The sequence below is a fragment of the Astatotilapia calliptera genome, chromosome 6 (genome assembly GCF_900246225.1).
Source record: "Astatotilapia calliptera chromosome 6, fAstCal1.2, whole genome shotgun sequence".
Taxonomy (NCBI): domain Eukaryota; kingdom Metazoa; phylum Chordata; class Actinopteri; order Cichliformes; family Cichlidae; genus Astatotilapia; species Astatotilapia calliptera.
In genome coordinates, this window is record NC_039307.1 from 12,961,286 (window position 1) to 12,981,977 (window position 20,692).

The following is a 20,692-nucleotide window of genomic DNA, read 5'->3' on the forward strand; positions in this document are numbered from 1 at the left end:
TCACTTCTTTACTTCACTGTGACCTCCTTTCCCTCTTTTTTCTATTCCTTCCCTTCCTCTCTCAGCGATTATGTTTCTCTTTCTTGCACTCAGCTTATACAACCCACCCCTCCAATCTACTTTCTCCCCATGTCTCTCTTTCTGTTAGTGTGTGGTTTATATGCAGTTTTCTGTATTTAGCTCTCACTTGGAGTCACAATGTTCCATTTACTGCTCTGACAATGCACTGCTGGGGGATGGCCTCGATTATGCAAAATGTTTGTGTGTAAAGATGTGATGTTTTGAGCAAGGCATAATTGTGTGGGAGGGATGTCATCTTCATCCTTTTCCTCTGTTCTTTTACATTTCTTTATATCATATATTTTTTTCTAAAATTGAAAAAGCTATTAAACTTTTCATATTTGCAGTATTTATTTACTTTTGTGGATTATCAAACTGTCTTTTGGACACCAAACAGTTGTGTTGAAAATTGGGCTCATATTATGGGAACAAACCATTTAGTGAAAAATAAATCTGTCACAGTTCTGATTGAAATTTATTCTTTATCACAATCAAATATTTTTCCTCTTCAAATCCTAGACTTTTTCTGGTGAACAGCTAAACACGTATCTGAGCTGAAGCCTCCCACTGATCCCACAATTTCAGGCTCTATTTTCGATTTTCTCCCCTGTTTTTGTGGCCCCACTTTTGTGAGGTTTTTTTTCTAACTCTTCCCTTCTTTTTGATGGCTTGTAGAAATACTGTATCGCCCAAACTATACAAAACCTCTGAGTATTAATTAATGTAGCAATCTCCTACCATGGTTGCCAACACTTGAATCTTCTTTGTCTAAGGAGGTTTTTTTGTTTGTTTTTTTATTGCAGAACTTCCTACAGCTGACTACTCATTTAAGTTCAGTTGGCTAAATAAACTTAAACCAAATCCTAATTTACCGTATCTGTGCATTTCTTGACCATTCATTTACATTTCATAGATTGGAAGCACCTTGCTAGAGAAAAGGGATGGTATGTATTTAATAAAAAGTTTTGTTCTGACAAAAAAAAAAAAAAAAAAAGTTATCCGCAGTTGAGAAATATTAGCAAAATAATAAATGATGAACTGCATCACTATCTGCATTAATTGCAGACATCTATTTTGGAACACTCTGGAAAACTCCAGTGACAGAACCCTGATGGTTGTGCATACATAAGCATTAAAAAGTCCACTAAGCAGCACTAAGAATACTGATGTTTTCAGCTGCATAGATATTTATGGATTTTTCTATATTTACATTGCATTTTATTCTGCAGAGCAAATACAAGCTAAAACAAGCAGTGTTGTCAGAGCAAGAGATGTATTTCACATCATGAAAATGTTCAAAGTGTCTTAGATTTGCATTATAATTTCGCAGGATAACATATCCTGTACACATCTGGCGTAAAAATCTGTCAAATCAAAAATGTGGAGCTACCCCATGAGAATATTTTTTGGTTGTTTTTTTTAAACAAAATGTATGCTAATAACTTTGCTGTTCTTTTGTCTTTAATGAGCTTTTAAGTTTTTAGTACTACTATAGCCACGTGCCAATAAATAAATACACAAACAACACGGTCAAATGATTTGTATTTACAAAGGTTGTGAATGGGTGTGATTTGAACTATTACATACTTGCAGACTGTCGAAAAGAGACAAGATGACCAAATATCATGTATAACAATTAATAATGTGATATGTTTATGATTTCAAAGGAAGCTTATTCCAGTATGTAATCATTAGGGCCAGCTTATATAACTGAGTAAAGGCATTAGAATTGCATATTTATTTATTCATGGTAGTTTTTTTATGGTTAGGTTTGGGCATGCTGTGTCATGGAAAGTTATGGATATTATTCAGTGATCGCTTCGATTCTATGAGAAGTTGTGGGGTATGTCATTGCACAATTCAAACTTTGGAATGACTGTCTACTAGAAAAAACTTTTGAAAAGGAAATTTGTCATCAGGTGCATTTTAGCCTTTGCATTTGGGGGAAATGTTTTCTCTTTAAATTAGATGCAACAAAATTTATGTTATGTATCCAGGAAAAATCTGATGATTTGTACTGCCCAGCAGGTGCTAAACAGTGTAAGATAAAGCGACATTTGTAGCTTTTTTTAAATTAACTTTGCAATATACTCCCTTATCACAGCATTTTCTCCTGCACCTTATTTTTCCTCCTAGGCTTATTTCTTTTTCTATTCCTTACTATGGTTCTGTATCAGTTCACAAAACAAGCAGTAGACCTAAGGTTCTTAAGGAGATTTTTTTTTTTCGGGGGGGGGGGATACTTCTTATTCAACATGCTCTCCCTGAATGCAAACAAACAAACTTCACAGTAAAAGTGTGGCAACTGTCAATATCAAAATAAGAGCATGCATGCTCTTTAGAAAATGTGAGGGCAACCTGCTGTTTGCTTTCATGTAAAGCAATATATTCATACAGCTCAAGCACACAAACTTGCAAATACACAAATATACCTCGGCCTTCACAGAAACACAAAACATCAATATCTATTCAAAATAAAGTAAAGGAGAAACATTTGGGGGTAAAAGTATGAAAGCTATGTAAAAAGGTGCACATGATGACTCAGAGACACAATAGCAGAAAATCACATACAGCCAAAGCACACAGTGTGTTGCTAAAAAGACACGCATAAGCAAACTGTTATCACTCAAGTGACTTAAATTGGCTTTATACCTACTAAGAAAATTTTACTAAGGGACTTCGTGAGACAAGGTTAATAACATGTACAGTGGTCCCTCGCTATAACGCGGTTCACCTTTTTTTTTTTTTATTATAGCGCATTGTGTTCTGCGTCCCGAGTGGCTGTAGACCATTGTCAATCAATCTTGTGCCGAGTCTCCTGTACAGGATGCGACGAAATGTTGTTTGGTTTCATTCTATAATACTGGACTTATTTTTCTACAAAGGTTTGAACATTGAGAGTGTTTAAACAAGAGAGAAAATGTTTGTGCCTTTCTGAGAAAAGTGTATAAAGTGTGTAGTGAGGGGTTTTACGCGCCTAAAACATCTATAATAATCGTGAAAAATAAAGTTGGGTACTTTGCAGATTTCACCTATCGCGGGTTATTTTTGGAACGCAACTCCCGCGATAAATGAGGGACCACTGTACTTCAATTTCTATGTTCAGATTAGACAATACTGCGTCATTCATGGCAGTACTAGAGAGAGGACATTGAGATAAAGTCGCTGATGTGAGTATAAAGTATTCAGGGGAATACAGTAAGATGGCAGATTACACTTGATAAATATTAATGCTGGAATACATTAACAGCAATTTCTCTGACATCGCTGAAGATATATATTGTTGAATAGAAAATAGCTACAGTGTTTAGAAACAATATCCATCAAGTAAATCATTTTACTTTCGGCATGCCATTAGGAATTATTACATCAAACTACTGAGTAGGTTAATTCAATCACTTCAGCTCATGTATGAACTCAAGTGAATGAGTAATGAGGACAAAAAAGCAGAAAAAATAGCAATGCACATTATTAGTTTTTGATTGAGATGCCAAATTATAGTTTACTTGCATTCCTGAACAGAAAATTGAATAATTGTTGAATATTATGCTGAATGTTATGGGATCAGTCAAAATAAATGTAATTTTGAATATTATCGTTGCTTCATTTCTGAGAAGTTCAAATTTTGGTATAAAAATGTGAGCTCAGTTTATTATTTCCCTAATTTATGACTAATGCAATTTTTAAACAAGCATTTGACAGATTTCCTCTTTGTGATAAGTGATCAAATACACTTTAAAATATATATTGTAGCGGGTCAGGGCTGTTTGGGGTTTGACAGCTATGTTCTGTTGTTCCAGGCGGCACAGTTATGTTGCCATGATTACAGGTGACGCGCTCTCTCGGCGACTGTGCGTTTCTGGGTGGAGAGAGCGCGTTTTTGTTGTTGTTGTGTTTCTGTGAATGCTAATAAACGGCTGTGCTCCCTGGCTAACTCGCGGGAAGCAAGACCAAAGGACACCTCTGTTTCCTCCTTGTCTGAGCTCGCCACAATATTTTTTTTCTTGATTCTTTCAAATTTCTTCGGATTATCATGCCATATTATGCAACAATGTGAATGTGAATCCAACTAAAAACATTTATGACACTTCTGCCTTTTTCACTTCTCTTCTTTGTTCTCCCCTTCATTTGTGTTCATCCCCCTTTACTTATTCTACAACCCTACTTGTCACACTTCATGTGAAATATGATGGCGCCGGTGAGGTCGGCTGCCGTCACGACTGCTCCGACCACTTTTTCTTTGTCTTTGTTTTTTAAGTTAGTTTTCAGCGTTTCTAAATCGGCAAAATCATCACCATTGGGTACATTAGGTATGACAGTGACACTCTTGTTTCTATTGGTATACAATGTACTCACAATTCGAAGTTTTTAACTCCGGATCCGAGCTGGCCGAGTGAGATCTCGAGGGAGAACAAAGGGAAGCGGCGGCGGCCTAGAGGGAAGCGAGCCGGCGTCAGGAACAGGCTGAGAGCTCGTGCACACCGCACACCTCTGCCTAGCATCCTGCTCGCCAACGTCCAGTCACTGGAGAACAAGCTTGACGACCTCAGGGCCAGGATAAAGTTCCAGAGAGACATTCGGGACTGCAATCTCCTCTGCTTCACCGAGACATGGCTGAACCCAGCGGTGCCGGACCACGCCATCCAGCCGGCCGTGTTCTTCTCGGTTCACCGCATGGACAGGACACGGGACTCGGGGAAGTCAAGGGGAGGCGGCGTGTGTTTAATGGTGAACAACAACTGGTGCAACAGTGCGAACGTTGTTCCTCTCACACGCTCCTGCACACCAAATCTGGAACTACTGTCCATCATGTGTCGTCCTTTTTATCTACCTCGGGAATTTACATCGGTCATTGTAAGTGCCGTTTATATTCCACCACAAGCGGACACGGTCACCGCCTTATGCGAGCTGCATGAGGCACTCACACAGCACCAGACACAACACCGGGACGCTGCGCTTATTGTGACGGGGGACTTTAATAGCGCCAACCTCAAACGCGCAGCGCCGAACTTTTATCAACACATCACCTGCCCCACCAGGGGTGAAAGGACACTGGACCACTGCTACACTACGGTCAAGGACGGCTACAAGGCACAATCTCGCCCTCCGTTTGGCAAATCTGATCACGCCGCCATCTTCCTCATGCCAAAATACAAACAAAGGCTGAAACAGGAAGTTCCGGTTCAGAGGAAGGTCGCGCGCTGGACGGATCAATCGGTGGCCGCGTTACAGGACGCACTCGATGACGCAGACTGGGGCATGTTCAGAAACAGCTCCGACGATGACGTCAACGTGTTTACGGAAGCGGTTGTGGGATTCATCGGGAAACTAGCGGATGATACCGTGGAGACAAAGACTATCACAACATTTCCCAACCAGAAGCCGTGGGTGGATAAAACCATCCGCGACGCTCTGAGATCCCGCACCGCTGCCTACAACACGGGACTCATGACGGGGGACATGGACCCGTACAAAGCCGCGTCATATAACGTGCGGAGGGCGGTGAAAGAGGCGAAGCAGCGCTACGGGAGGAAACTAGAGTCACAACTCCAACAGAGTGACTCTAGGAGCCTGTGGCGGGGACTAAGGACAATAACGGACTATAAAGCACCAACAACCGGTATGACGAACGCGGCCGTGACTCTGGCAGACGAGCTGAACACTTTCTATGCTCGCTTCGAGGCTGCAGCTAAGGTCTCCAACAATGCTAGTGTTAGCGGCGCTAACGGCTACAGACAGGAAGATACTGCCAGCACCGGAAACGTGCTCGTCATCTCCGAGCATGAAGTAAGGAGAGCCTTCAAGAGAGTGAACACCAGGAAAGCAGCAGGACCAGACGGCATCCCAGGTCGTATCCTAAGAGACTGTGCATACCAGCTAGCTCCTGTGTTCACTGAGATATTCAACATCTCTTTATCTCAGTCGGTGATCCCCACATGCTTCAAAGAGTCCATCATTGTTCCTGTCCCGAAGAAACCCCACCCTGCTTCTCTCAATGACTATCGCCCTGTAGCCCTCACCTCAGTAGTGATGAAGTGCTTTGAACGCCTGGTCAGAGACTTCATCATTTCTTCACTACCAGACACACTGGACCCACTACAGTTCGCTTACCGTCCAAATCGTTCCACAGACGATGCCATCTCTCATCTCCTCCACACATCACTCACTCACTTGGACACTAGAAGGGGGAATTATGTTAAAATGCTCTTCATAGACTACAGCTCTGCATTTAACACCATAATTCCCTCCACACTCACCACCAAGCTGGAGCATCTGGGACTCAGCTCATCTATGTGTCAGTGGATCTCCAACTTCCTAACTGGCAGACCACAGGCAGTAAGGATGGGCGGACATGTCTCAGCCTCCACCACTCTCAGCACTGGAGCCCCCCAGGGGTGTGTTCTGAGCCCCCTGCTGTACTCTTTGTACACATATGACTGTGTGGCCACTACCAGCTTCACCACCATCATCAAGTTTGCTGACGACACCGTCGTGGTGGGCCTGATCTCTGATAACAACGAGACGGCCTACCTGAAGGAGATTAGGAATCTGGAGAACTGGTGCAAGAGGAACAACCTCCTTCTAAACGTCAGTAAGACAAAGGAGCTGATAGTGGACTTCAGCACTAAGCAGGAGAGGAACTACCAGACCCCCGTCATCAACGAGTGCCCAGTGGAGAGAGTGGACAGCTTCAAATACCTCAGAGTTCACATCACGCAGGACCTGTCATGGTCCTGTCACATCAACACCGTGGTGAAAAAGGCCCGTCAGCGTCTCTACCACCACAGACGCTTGAGAGACTTCCAACTGCCCTCCAAGGTGCTCAGAAACTTTTACTCGTGCACCATAGAGAGCATCCTGGCGGGAAACATCTTAACCTGGTTCGGGAACAGCACCATGCAGGACAGACGAGCTCTACAGAGGGTTGTGCGGTCAGCTGAGCGCACTATCCGCTCCGAGCTCCCTGACCTGCACTCAATCTACAGCAGGCGGTGCTGGACCAAGGCCAGGAAGATCGTGAAGGACCTCAGCCATCCCAACAACAGACTGTTCTCTCTGTTGAGGTCAGGAAAGCGATTCTGCTCCCTGAAGACCAACACAGAGAGACTGAGGAGGAGCTTCTTCCCGCAGGCGATACAGTCTCTCAATCACACCACCACACAGTACTGACCCACACATATGGTTCTTACACACACACTGGACTTTCTGGACTTTGGTTTTGCACAACACTGGTCACTATATTCTTCATTTCCGATTAATACTTGTACAGCTGCTGTTATTGTGTATATATTTATTTATATTTAGATTTCTTCATACATTCTTATATAGTTCTATATTGTGTATTGTGTATTTTGTTGTACAGTTATTTTATTTTCAACTTTAATTTATATATTTATCTTTATCTTATTCTTCCCAGTTAAATTTACCCTTCATTCTAATTTGTGTTGTACAGTTATTTCATTTTTAACCTTAATTTATATTTTATTCCTTCCTAGTTAAATTTACCCTTTTTAATTTTTCATATTTATTTCCTATCTTATTCATAGCCTTTTCCTTTTTTGTTTTCTTTAGGTCACAAGCAGTTGTCCAAGCATTTCACTACATATCGTACTGTGTATGACTGTGTACGTGACAAATAAAATTTGAATTTGATTTGAATTTGATTTGAAGAACCATTAGCTTTATCTGGATAATAGAACATATCTGAGCAATGTTTGGATTATACACATTTATCTTCCAAGCATTTTAGTTGAACACTAATAAAAAAATAATAAAAAAATGGGGTATCATTCATAAATGTATGGTCCTGTTTCTTTCTGTTCTACTTTACCGTACCATTAATCTCTTATTGTGCAACTGAATATCAGCCTCTTCGAATCACATTCGCTCAACATGAATACACCCATACAATATCTTTGTAGCAGCATGACAAAGCCCCCTGCTCGATTTCATATAAAAACATAAACAAGCACATGTGCACACACTGACACAAGTGTTGTTGTAAAGTAAGTTTTCATGTTGCCTTAGCTGCTGAGATCGATGATGACTCTGTGTATGATGAATGGAGACAGCTATATTATGTTACACACATAACAAATAGACCCTGACTGCAGGGAACACCATCTGATGTCTGCTAATTATAGAGGCTGGAAAACAGAGGTGTACACAGAGGCACGCAATCAACTCATATATCTTTCTTCTATAATGGGGCAGGGCTTTTTTTAGCAGTATAGAGCACAGACACACATAATGTTATATATACATATACATCCAAATGGTCACATGCAAATGGTCACACACAAATGGACGTGTTCTTACCCTACGAGACTGGATCTCTTTCACATATAAAGGCAATAAGAATTCTGACACTCCTTCAAGTCTCACTCCTTCTTTGGTCACCCGGAGATTCCCCATACCATCCTAGAAAAAGGTACGAGATAGAAAAATACAGTTTTTAAAAAGTTAATGACAAGCCAAAACAATACAAATGAAATTCTCATCCAGTGTTTTGCTTTGCTTGTCTATTATATATATTACAAAGGGCACAACGATGTATTATTAAAGTGTACAATGATATTACACACAAGCAGACAAACACACAGTAATCTGAGAAGTTACACAGTTTTTTTCTTCATTTTATTGTGCATACTGTGTCAGCATGGGAAAAACACTCCCATGCTGGCACAGTTGGAGTGTTTTCCACAAAATTGTTTGAATGCCTATAGTTAATGTGGTTGCCCCTTATTCGTCTACTAATAAATATATTTCATAAAAACAAACATACAAGGGAGCTAAGTTTACAAAATCCAAGCTCCTATGCAACACATGGAGGATAAATAAATAATTTTAAGCTTTTTTTCTTTTGCTTTATCAATTAGTGTGAATAGCAGTACTTGACACAATTATATATACCTGAAGATCTTAAATGGAAATAATTGAAAATATGTTGACAGCTTTTAAGGCTCTGTAGATACCAAATACTGAGTAATATTAGGCACTGACAAGCAGCGTTTATTCTCAAATCCTGGGTTCATCAATGGTCAATATATAAATATTATATTTAATTATCAATGGAGACTCATTATTTTTTATCATTTATTACGTTATCATTTGATTCAACACCAATTATGTTATGTAATTATGAAATAAATAATGACAAACAATGTGTAACTGGAAATAAAGTCATGCTGGATACACATATTCTATTGATTTGGCATTCAGCAACAAAGTCTCATGAGAGCTCTAGTTTTTCTATGCTAACGCAATAGTTGCTTTATCCTAGTCAAAGCAATGGAGTGGCAGATAACCATTTAGTTTACAACACGGAAACAAAACAGTAGAAACAAATTTTAGCTGGTCAGAAAGACATATCAAAGAAATCCATGAAGTTTGGCAAATGAAAAAGAGGATAACTGGAAGAAGGATGTGTTGTGGCAACCATCTTCTAAGAAAGGCTTTGTACTAAAATGAACTTTCTTTCACTTTGCATTGCCTGTGAACTGCTATTAACTTGTATTGCCATTACAATAACTGCCAAGAAAGATTTTGATAATTATAAATTAATGTTTTCCCTAAATTTCTAAAAGCTCTTATGATAACTAAGGGTTATATAAATATGCGCATCACTGCTCTGACTAAATCTGGTTTTATGGTCTCATGAATGTGTCTATATGCGTACATGATACGGGAGGCAGGGGGGGTTTCACCCCCCCCCCCCAGACACGCCCCAATGCCCCAATGCAGTTCTCCAAGATCCTGACTATGCGACGCTGGAAGCAGATGACAGAAGCGATTGTCGAATGTCAATTGGTTGACAAGTGGGCTGAAATAGAGAAAGGCGCAACAGCAGAGTTCGCCCGGAAGAGTAAAAACTTCAAAGATCAAAAATTACAGCATCAAAAGCACAGACAGAGGCTGCAGTGGAAATTTTCATTGTTTTTAACACTCAGTTCCACTTCTGCACTTTGTATGTCATAACTTTGCTCTCCTTACAAGAGTGGCCCACAGACCTGCTGTACCACATACTTGGTACAATGCCTCCATCTGACAGCAAAGCTCACTGCAGGCAGACGTGCTGTCCTACTTCTGCTCGACCATAAAAGCAGCTTCAGGCTTGTGCTTCTGCTCACATCAAAGCAATGTTTCTGATGAGCTTGCTGACTATGTTTGATAAAAATGGCTTAAATTCAGTTCCTTTAAAACAGACATGCCGGGTATGAAGAAAGTCAAGCCTCTAATAGAGTAAAAAGGCAGCTCCTGTAGTATATCAGATCAATTATCTCACAACTTAGACATTCACATTACTCACACTCTCATAACATATACATATAGGATCTTAGGGGTGGGCACGATACACGGACTTCAAATTACCATCAGGGTGTACACCCCACCCCTGACGTCGTTGCCCACCTCTCAATTTTAAATACACGTAGACATTGAGGGCCAGCAGGAGGGGCTATGCGCTTACCTGCTGCTCTCTGGCAGGTAGCTCCATGCCCTCCTGGGTTTTAAATGCACCTTAGAACACACATGCATCAACACTACATATGAGCGGGCAGAGGGAGGTTTGGAGTCTTCTCACACCCCTGTTCTCTGCGGCCTGCTGGAGTGGGAGGGCTAGGAGGAGGAGTTGGCCGTCCGACTGCGGTCTGGAATGTGGGGCCTCCCTGCTGCTGCAGAGTCGGGGCGGTCTGCATCTCCCCACCGCAGGGAAAAGGGTAACACCACCTGGGTCAGGCCTCTCGGCCTGGGGCTCGGGCACTCTGGCACAGCTGGCTGCCGGAGGAGCTCCCAGGCACGTCACTACAACCCCCCCTGGCTTATGCTCCGCAGCTGCTGAGTGAGCCCTCATCTGGGACTCTCGTCAGCTCTTTCTGGGATACTGGCACGGCTGCCCCTCTGTTGGTCTTCCTTGGTCTCTTGTGTTCTGAGGGCCTCTGGATGTCTGGAGTTTTGATCTCCTCCATACCTGCTTCATGCCCTGGTGGACAGGGCTGTGGGCCCCCCCACACCCTCTAGCAGATCATTACATGAAGGAACCTTTTAAAAACAAGCACGTTAATGCTCATACCTTAAAGCACACTGTGTGCTGTCGATCTTACGTGCTGCACAATAATGTTTAACATTTAGTATTTACTGTTATATTCCCATAGATCATCACGATGTTGTTTATTCTATTGCTCTCATCTTCTTCTGCTTGTTTTCTTTTTTCTTTCTCAACAGGTGATCCAGGAAAAAGGAAAAAAAAAAGGTCCGTGGCACACAAAAGACAGTGATCCAGCTGCTGTCTACTCAGCAGTGACAACTGACGAAGTCAGTTATGGACAAATAACCATCAGACCAAACAAGACCAGAGACTTTAAACCAGAGCCAGACGTCGTCTACTCTTCACTGAAGTAGTCCACCAGTCCAACCATTGACGTCCAGCTGCTGGTCTCTAACTGGTCCCCCCAGCACCTCAGACCAGAGGACATCCCTATGTTCAAGATTTTTACATGTCTTATGTCTTTCTATCACCAAATTAAAAATCTGTCAGCAGATCGGTGGTTAGGAGAGTGCAGAGTCCATAAATGTGTAACAGATGTGTTGAATATAGTGTTGTTAGAGTTTGGTGAGTCTTTTTGATTCCGTAAGAGTTGTTGAGCAGTTATTATTGTCAGTTATTCAGTTATTAAGCATAAAAACAACTCTGAAGGGTTTACTAATCAAAAGAAATGAGTTAAAATGCTTAAAAAAAAGAAGTAAAAAAAATACAAAAATTGGAAAAATGATCAAGAAATTTTAAACAAAGTAAATAGAGGCTGGGGAGATGGCAACTGTCTTACTGTCTCATTACTTCGCAGTGCAATTGCTATTTGAAGTTTTATGAGTCAGACAGTCTGTGAAGTGACTTCTTTTTCAGAGGTGCAACTAAAACATTCTGTATTGAACCTTTTCCAGCTTCAACTGAAATATGTGTTATTCAGTGACAACAGATTAGTCTTGCCTGCTTGGCTTCCAGTTTCCTTTTCATGCTCAAAATGTTTGACAAAGTGTTCATGGAAATAGTGATTCTGATCCCATTGATTATCATTAATTGTTAGCAACAGCAAAGCAGCAGAGCCTTTCAAATTGTAATAGTGCAAGTTGGTTGTAAGAGCAACTTGGAGAAATTTGTAGGACAAAACAATGAAAACAATGAGTAATGGATGAACCCCCCCCCCCCCAAATAAATACATAATTACCTACCTTACTGTTGGATAACAGTTGGATAACAGTAACCATTCATTAATGAAAAAAAGTAATATTTTTCAAGCCATGCCTTATACCTTCTTTGTTGTAGGTACAAGTATAAAAAGATAATTTTAGCTTGGTGCTATGTGGTTGCTAGAGAATATGAAGATGTCTAATATGTGATATCAATAAGAACCTTCAGCAGCTGAAGATGTATGTGTTTACCAATTCTCATCCTGTAGGAAGAGTTAGTGACCAAAGAAACCTTTTATCTGCCAACATTCTTTAATTACAATGGCTAATAAGAGAATGGAAATCTACATGTTTTGTATGTCTTTTTCAAATAAGTGTGCTTTGCTAAGAAATCTACAGGTGCTTGTCCCCCAAATACCTACTGGAGATACATTTTCTGTGTCATCATTACACAGTAAAGTACACTCCCTTGCCTCTATACTTACTTAGTACTGACTTATTTTGGAAATAAGTGTGAGCTTATGAAACGTCCGAGCTATTGTTGCAGATAGTTTTTTGAAATAGATATTTTTTAACGTTATTTTAACCCTGAACCTCGATTGTTCTAAACCTAACCAAGCCATTTTCTTGCCTACATCAAACCAAAGTGTACCTGAAAACCAGATGCAAAAGAACAAGAAAATAATTCTGTTAGAAAGCCCTTAAGGCAATCTTCTCTCATTTGCACTCTTGGCCTGAGAAGGACCTGAGGGAGGTTTTCAGAATCAATAAACCCTTAAACACAAAACACTTCAGGGTTAACTACTTTTTCACTAATGCTATTTACTTTAAATAAAGAGAATGGTGAAAGGCAAATATATAAAAAAGGCTGCCATATATGAAAATTTTAAAAGATATATCAAATGTCAAAGACACACTTCCTTAAAACCGCAAAGTCTGTGAAATACAATAATGAAGGGTCTTCTTGTGAAAGAGTAACAACCATAAATAAGAAGTTGCCAGGTAGTAATGGTGTTGCTTGCACACAGGTATGATAAAAGAAAAAGCATGATATTCAAAACATGAACTACTGTTTCTTACTCAAGTCATGAAAACATGATGCAGCATTTCAAATACCAGAATGCTTTTAAGACCAGTTAACCTATATTTCTAAAGTAGGGATGTCAAAGTGATTTTACATCGAGGGCCAAAGTGGGCTGGACAAGTAAAACTTCAATTTTTAACTATACACTTAATTCATGGGATATTTTATATTAAGATAAAGAAGTGCAATATCAACAGCATATGTCAGTTCTTTTACATGATAAAAGTGTGAAAAGCAGAAAACGGTCTGTAATTCACTGCCCAGATTGTCCTCTATTTATAAAACCTGAAGTTTTTGTTGTTTGATGAAGATTTTCTTGTTTTAACCAAAATGTCTATACTATACAGTAAAAAAAAACCCATGAATTTTTCTGTCATTTAACTGTTTATCTATTACTTAACCACTCTGGTTTAGTGTGAATAGCTATGGGGGAGTTCTTCACCAGCAGGAAAAGCTGAAAAACTTCAGCCTCCTTCATGTTTTCCAAACCCACCTAGCACCTCTAATTGGACATTTTGCCAGGCCAATATTGACACTGCTGTACTAGAGCTTAATAGAGAAACAGTGTGATGGCCTTACTTGCAATCACACATCTATCCTGTCGGGAATCCCATGTATAGCTGTGGTAGGGGTGCTGTGGGGTTGATGCAACATACCTAGAATGGGCGTGTTTGTGTTCCCTATACGTACGGTAAACAGAATGTGCACATTTATAGATGTCCTATTCAACACAGTGCCTTTAAAGGGAATGATGGATTCCCTTATCATGACGAGGTTAACTAGTAAACTGTCCCATTAGATGAAACAATACCATATGCAAGGTTATGCACACAGTACACCCACACCAGTCACATACAAACGAAAGACATGTTTACCACAATGACTTTTCAGTGTCCAAACATAGACATGCACGTGCAAAGACACATAATAGGTCTGTGTGTCCCTGCGATGATGGATAGGCTGGGGAACTATTTTGCAGGGGCTTCTAATATTCAGGAGTGTTGTAATTTTTCATACAACCTTTTATGTCAGCAAGTAGACCCAGAGAAAAACAGAGAGCAAGAGGGAGTGAGTACAGTGTCACCTTTGGTTAGAAAAAAACAGCTGGAAAAATTGCTTAAGGGATGCACAAATTGGGAAACTATAAAACTGCTTTGGTTGCTCCTTGGCTTGTTGAACTGAGACACTATGTGAGGGTTTTAAAAAAAGCGTTGTATGGCAAAATATTAACTTTTTTAAAAGTTAATTTGGACCTTTTCATTTTGATATACCACTGAATAAAAGTTGAATTCAAAATAATTTCTGTGAATGCTTAGTGAGTAATATAAATGACCATTTTTAGGTGATAGTTTGGCATATCTATGAATTTTTACAAACTGCAAAATCCATGTCACATTCAATTTTTCACATGAGGCATTAATAGCTTAAGAGCTCCTTCTGGAATGTATGGCAAAAAATATGAACTTATAGCATTTTTATTGGTTATCTTTCTCTTCTCTCACTCTTCCACTGCACCTCTTATCTTTCTTGCTTGCTTTTTCCACATATTACACAACTCACTCGATTTTATGGTGCACCAGCACAGCTCTAACAGTGCCAGACTCAGATTAAAGGATGGAGTCTAAAATGGTTAAACCACACACGTGTCATGCAGTGCAGCCAAAGTAATTTCCTTTATCGAGAAGTGTTTTGTATATATGAGCTGAAATTTTGTTAAAAGTAAAGCTTTAATGTCTGCAAATTACCAAGGTGTCCAGTTAGCTTTCACAACAGCCAAGTAGCAAAGCAGCCATTGAAGAGTTACTAAAGAATTCAACCATAACTGTCCATATTGCACATTAAAAAAGTATATTGTCCTACTTCCACATCAGGCTTTTTAATGTACAATAAATAAAAAAAATAAAGCCATGTGTTTATTATTAGAGACATGCTTACATATCGAATTCATGCTGTTTTAAAATTAGCCATTGTGGATTCCTCTCCCATGTGCTCTGTTAATTTGCTGTTGCTGCTGCCATTTGCTGTTAATGCAAACTCAGCACATTCCCCATCTGTTTCACACTAAAACACATTGAAAGAATTAAACCTCCTTAACTGCTCACTTACCTACAAGGCCTTTTTTTGTTAAATATCAGCAGCAATTCTCATCTATCAGCACTGATGTAGAAAAGTCAGAGACTAACCGCTATTATAAAAGCGATCATAATTATAGCCATAAATGATGTAATGTGTTAATAATATATAAAGTCCAAAATGTACTTTTCATCCTTTCCTATTTGTTTCCTTTAATCTAGAGTAATTTTGCATACGCTAGACCGCATGTTGGGAAGTATTTGTTGTTAACTGAACAATCAGTTCTCATACTTACCATGTGGAATCAAGAAGATTGACGAGGGAATAACAATCACAGCCAGATGAAAAGGCATATTTTAAACTGCAAGGCTTCTACTGTGCTTCTGGTCAGAAGTTTCACGTTGCTATGATTATTTTATCTGCATATCAAGCAGATAGAAAGAAAACAAAAGTCAATCAAACAAGCTTTCTTCTTCTTGAGCACTTGTGCTAAAATCAGCGGTAGTGCTGTGCAGTACTAGAAGTTTTTGTATCAGTTTGATAATAAGTAAATAGAGGGCCAGTATTGCTAGAAGCGATACTGATACTTTTTACCTATAAGGGTAACTTATGTAAGGAATAGCAGTGTGTCATGATTTATGAGCTGCATCAGTAACTGAGTTTTTTTGGAGACTGTACCTCTGTATCTCTATAACACTCTGAACACTCTGGGTCAGTTTTCGTTATTTAAATATTCTATAGGCTATAAATAAAGTAGACATGACAGTCACCACGAAAAGGTTCATATGCTGGTATTGATCCAATACCAGTGGTGGTGTCAATACTATTCGTGTTGATGTGTGCGACCATAGCTGTACCTGTTAATTGAACACCGTAACAATAAAGTAATGTAATGTAATGAATTACTTTCTCTGTGGTGTAATGTATTACTTTTTTAAAAAACAACCCTAACAAAGTTCTCAACACAGAAATAAGAAATTGACAGAGTTCAAGTTAAACACACTAGTAATTACAGTACTGTTCCAAGATAGTGTCTTCAAAATATGCTGGCATTCCAGCAGCTCTGACAGGCTAGAGAAACAAGCTAGACAGCTTGACTTAATGTCTCTTTTTCTCAGAATGTGAAGTCTTTTCATTTCTGTTTACATTAGTTGTTTATTGTATACTGAAGGTGCAGTTGAAACTGACCATTTAACATTTTCTATTATAACCTAAGGCACCAGATCAATACCAAGCATAAAAACAGATAGTTAAACTAACCTTGAACTAAAAGTTCCAACCACTCTCATGCAATAGTATGAACTTTAATCAAGTTTTGTAATCTAAACGCATCGTGATGCAGTGGCGCTGTCATCTCGAGCCAAAAGCATTGTGGGTGCAAACCTCCTGGTTTCTTCCTGTGTCTACAAGAAATGGTTAGATACTAAATTGGCTGTAAATGTGGATGCATGTGTGTGGTTGTCTGTCTGTCTCTCTTTGAATGAACTGTCAGCCTGTTAAGGGTTTACCCTGGCCCCACGTTCTGGAAGGGCTTTTCTTTCTTTAGTAAGTGAACTTTCTGTTATGATGATGTAGCTACAGGGGAGAGACTGCTCTACACAGGATGACAAATATTAACCTTTCTTAAGTACTGGGTTGCGTTGACCACAGCTGCACACGAATAGACATCCCTTAGTGTCCACAAATGATGCACTTGCTCTGTCTCCTTTGTGTGAGCCCCCACCTGCGTCCTGAATCACCTTTGACTGACAAATGACAGCAAAGAGTTTCCTGCTGCTTTGCCCAGTCCACACAAACCACTCATCCACACAAATTGCACAGAATATCACAAAGGGACAAGCTGACAAGTGCAGTTAACATCACCTTGCTTTCACCAACAGCTGTGCCCCACTTCACCTCTATAGCCTGAGAGACAGTCTGACTGACAAATGACAGCAGAGGTTTAATGCCTTCTCACACTTGTGTTTGTCTACTTGCCCCACAGCTGTCACCCCACTCACTCTTGTTGTAAAAAAATAAAATAAATCTAAAGTGTTAGGTCAATGGGGAGAGAAAAGAAATAATCCTGCAAGGCTCAGTGGTTAGATGAATGCTTGCCACTCACAATTGGACAAATAATTCAAAAAAACTTGTCAGCGACTTTCAAGACATTGGAGCGCCGAAAACTCACATTACTGAAAGGACCCGTGTATTATTTTGAGGTTTAATGAGTGCAAGATCAATGTATATTTTTAGAAATTCATCATTTAACTTGTTTCAATACTTCAACAAGTCTCCATGTTTCTGTTATGCAATTCTGCCTAAACTTTGCATAGGTTATTTTAGTTTAAGAAAGATTAATGTTCATAGCACAGAACATCAATCATAACAGTCTTAACTCCACTATAATGGAATTAAGACTGTTATTGATAGAGCTATCCTCAGGGGTTAGAGTGGAATTTGGCAGGTGGGGAAAGCTTAGGTTCCAGTGTGGCAGTGCAGCGTAGAAAATCTGACTCAAATTGAAATCGAGTCACTTAATAATTTATTTTTAAAGCTCCAGCTTAATCAGCTACCTGTGCTACTAGTGCTCTGAGGTTTATTGCTCTTCATTGATTTAGCTGAATGCTTATTACAACACATAAGCAGATGTTACATGAAGCATTATTGCTTCTTTTCAACACCTCCAAGCCAAAATAGCAAAAACGGGGAATTAGGTATCATCAGTTTAAACTGATGACTCCTCTCAAAGTCCTTCCAGAACCAACTCCTATTAGTCTGCAAGTATATTAAAACACATTTAGGCATTTATTTGGGCAGTTATTTTAAAATAGTAAATGTAAATGAACTCCATTAAAACTCCTTCCAGTCAATGATTTATATATATCTGTTTCTGTCATATATAAATATGACAGAAACACTTCCTTTTTGCTTGGAAGTTATAGTTCTAGCACAATTTCACAGTTGCAAAATTCTGCAATAGTTTCCATTTCTTCCCTTAAGCTACTTCAGTCTCTGACTGTAGAAGTCACTTGGATGAGAGGTGAAACGTTTCTCCCACTGAAAACGTTACGTCCAGTTGAATAGAATTGACTTTTTTGGGATTTCCTTCCCTAGATGATTGAGCATGCATCAAGACGTCCCTCACTGAAAACTGTACTGCTAATTACCTAGTTTAGCTTGCATTTACTCTCTGGTATAAATTTGAATAACATGAAGTTATTATCATTTAATTTGTTGCCAGGTGTGTTTCTCTCTGGATCTGTATAATGTCAACACATCCGACCCAGTGCCTGCTTAAAACAAAAACAAAAAAACCCAATCAAAAAAGAACAAAAAAACAACAACATAAATTAGGACCAAACTGTACATGTAAGCTTTAAATTTACAGTTGGGCTTGCTCAGCAATCCCTACCTTTAAAAACAATCTCTCCTCTCCACTGCTCTCTCACTTTTTTCCATCTTTTTCCATCATTTTTTCCCCTTTGGAAATAAAGTAACTGTATCTATTGCAGGCATTCAGTGCCGAACTGCACTAACATGTGCTGAGCTGTTTGAAATGATGCAATTTAAATTACCTGTAACTTAAAAAAAAGAAGTCACTCTGTTTCCTCCATTAAGTATAACTCGCTGAAAGCTGAAGTTCTGACAGTGAGTGGGAAGAGAAGGAAAAAAAGGACGTGTGCAAAAAGGACTATTAACTGTCTCTACCACATCAGCTCGAAGGACCACCGAGATGCAGTCCATGAAAAAGTATCTGGCGTGACAGTAGCCTTATCTGTAGTATTGCTCTCAACTACACATTAATTCAAGGTTTTACAATGCTGTTCCAGATTATTCCTTCTATTTTAACCTCTTCCTATTCCTCTATTCATCTTTCATTTTACTTTACTTGTTAATCCTTTACTCACTATAGTTGTACATAGCAGGTTTAGAACCTTAGACAAAAGAGAAATAATAATGTGCACTGTTCTTGTCAATAGCTCCTTCCTCTTAATTTAATAGTCAATAAATGCCAATGCAGTTGGGTAATTAAAATGTCATTATTATATTTGGACAACACCCAAGGTATTCTCAAGCATTTATAGTTACACATATGAAGCTAGAAATAACACAAAATGTGGTTTTATTTTTAAAAAATGCTTTAAAAATCACCTCCCACACGCATACAGACATTTAGCAAACAAGGTTTAGCTAAAGTTTATCTAAGGTAACAGCAGAATCCAAACAATTGAAAAAAGTATCTTGAATAGGAAGTAGTGGTGCAACGGATCAAAAATCTCACGGTTTGGATCGGATCACGGTTTTAAGTCACGGATCGGATCAATTTTCGGATCAGCAAAAATAGAAAAAAAAAGACAAAAATTCGACTCGTCATTTACTTATTTAAGTATTTTTTGCCTATTAAAAAACATTCAACTGAAGACTCATTCCACGCACTTATATAAAAACAAATTAAGGTGCAATATGGACATTATGGACCATGCTGGGCAGCCTCTACATCCTCTGCACATGGCCATAACCAACCAGAAGATTCTGTTCAGTGTGTATAGGAATTTCTTTGACTTATGTATTAATCACATTATTTTATTGTATGATGCCTTGGTGCCACTGGATTTTAACAAGTCTCACACTCATACATTAAGACAAATGGTGGGGGTCTAGTAAGGAAGTTGGGGGAAGCAGACAGCTCCACAGGAAGAGTCTTTTGTCTCTTTGAGGACTCTGGGAGGTAGCAAGGGAGTGTGAACCTTAAGATGTGAAACAGCTGTGTACTGCCTTTTGTTCCTGGAGAAGGTATTTAACTGAGAGCCATGCTAGGCTCAGGGAGACTCTGCTGACCGTCTGCCCCGCGGTCATGTAGGCTCTCCATAAGCTTGGTTTTCTGTTCTTTGTGTGTTTTGATTAAAGAATGTTAGCTACCGCTCACCGCTCGTCTGCAGGCTTTATTTAAATGGAAAACTTCCACAACAAGTGACAGGTTGCTTCTCCCAAAGTCAAGGACCATGCAGCAGACTTAAAAAGTCCTTTGTCCCACACGCCATTAAACTGTTTAACTCCTCGCTGGAGGGGAGAGGGAGGGGAAACAGGGACAAAGGAGGGGGGAACAAGTAGCTGTAGTGCCTTTTCACTGTGCAATAGTTTTTGTTAATATCCAACGGTGTAATAGACTCACACAGAGGTGTGGACTCGAGTCACATGACTTGGACTCGAGTCAGACTCGAGTCATTAATTTTATGACTTTTGACTTGACTTGAAAAAATGTTCTAAGACTTTTGACTTGACTTGGACTTTTACACCAATGACTTG

At 39.5% G+C, this 20,692-nt stretch overlaps 1 protein-coding gene across 1 annotated transcript in view; it reads right to left on the reverse strand.

Moving 5' to 3' along the window:
- LOC113023928 (zeta-sarcoglycan-like) overlaps window positions 1-20,692 on the reverse strand; it is a 391,227-nt gene that overhangs the window by 120,290 nt on the left and 250,245 nt on the right. Inside the window, exon 3 of the mRNA XM_026170405.1 lies at window positions 8,380-8,481. Coding sequence (XP_026026190.1) covers window positions 8,380-8,481 — 102 coding nt within the window. The remainder of the gene's footprint in view (window positions 1-8,379; window positions 8,482-20,692) is intronic.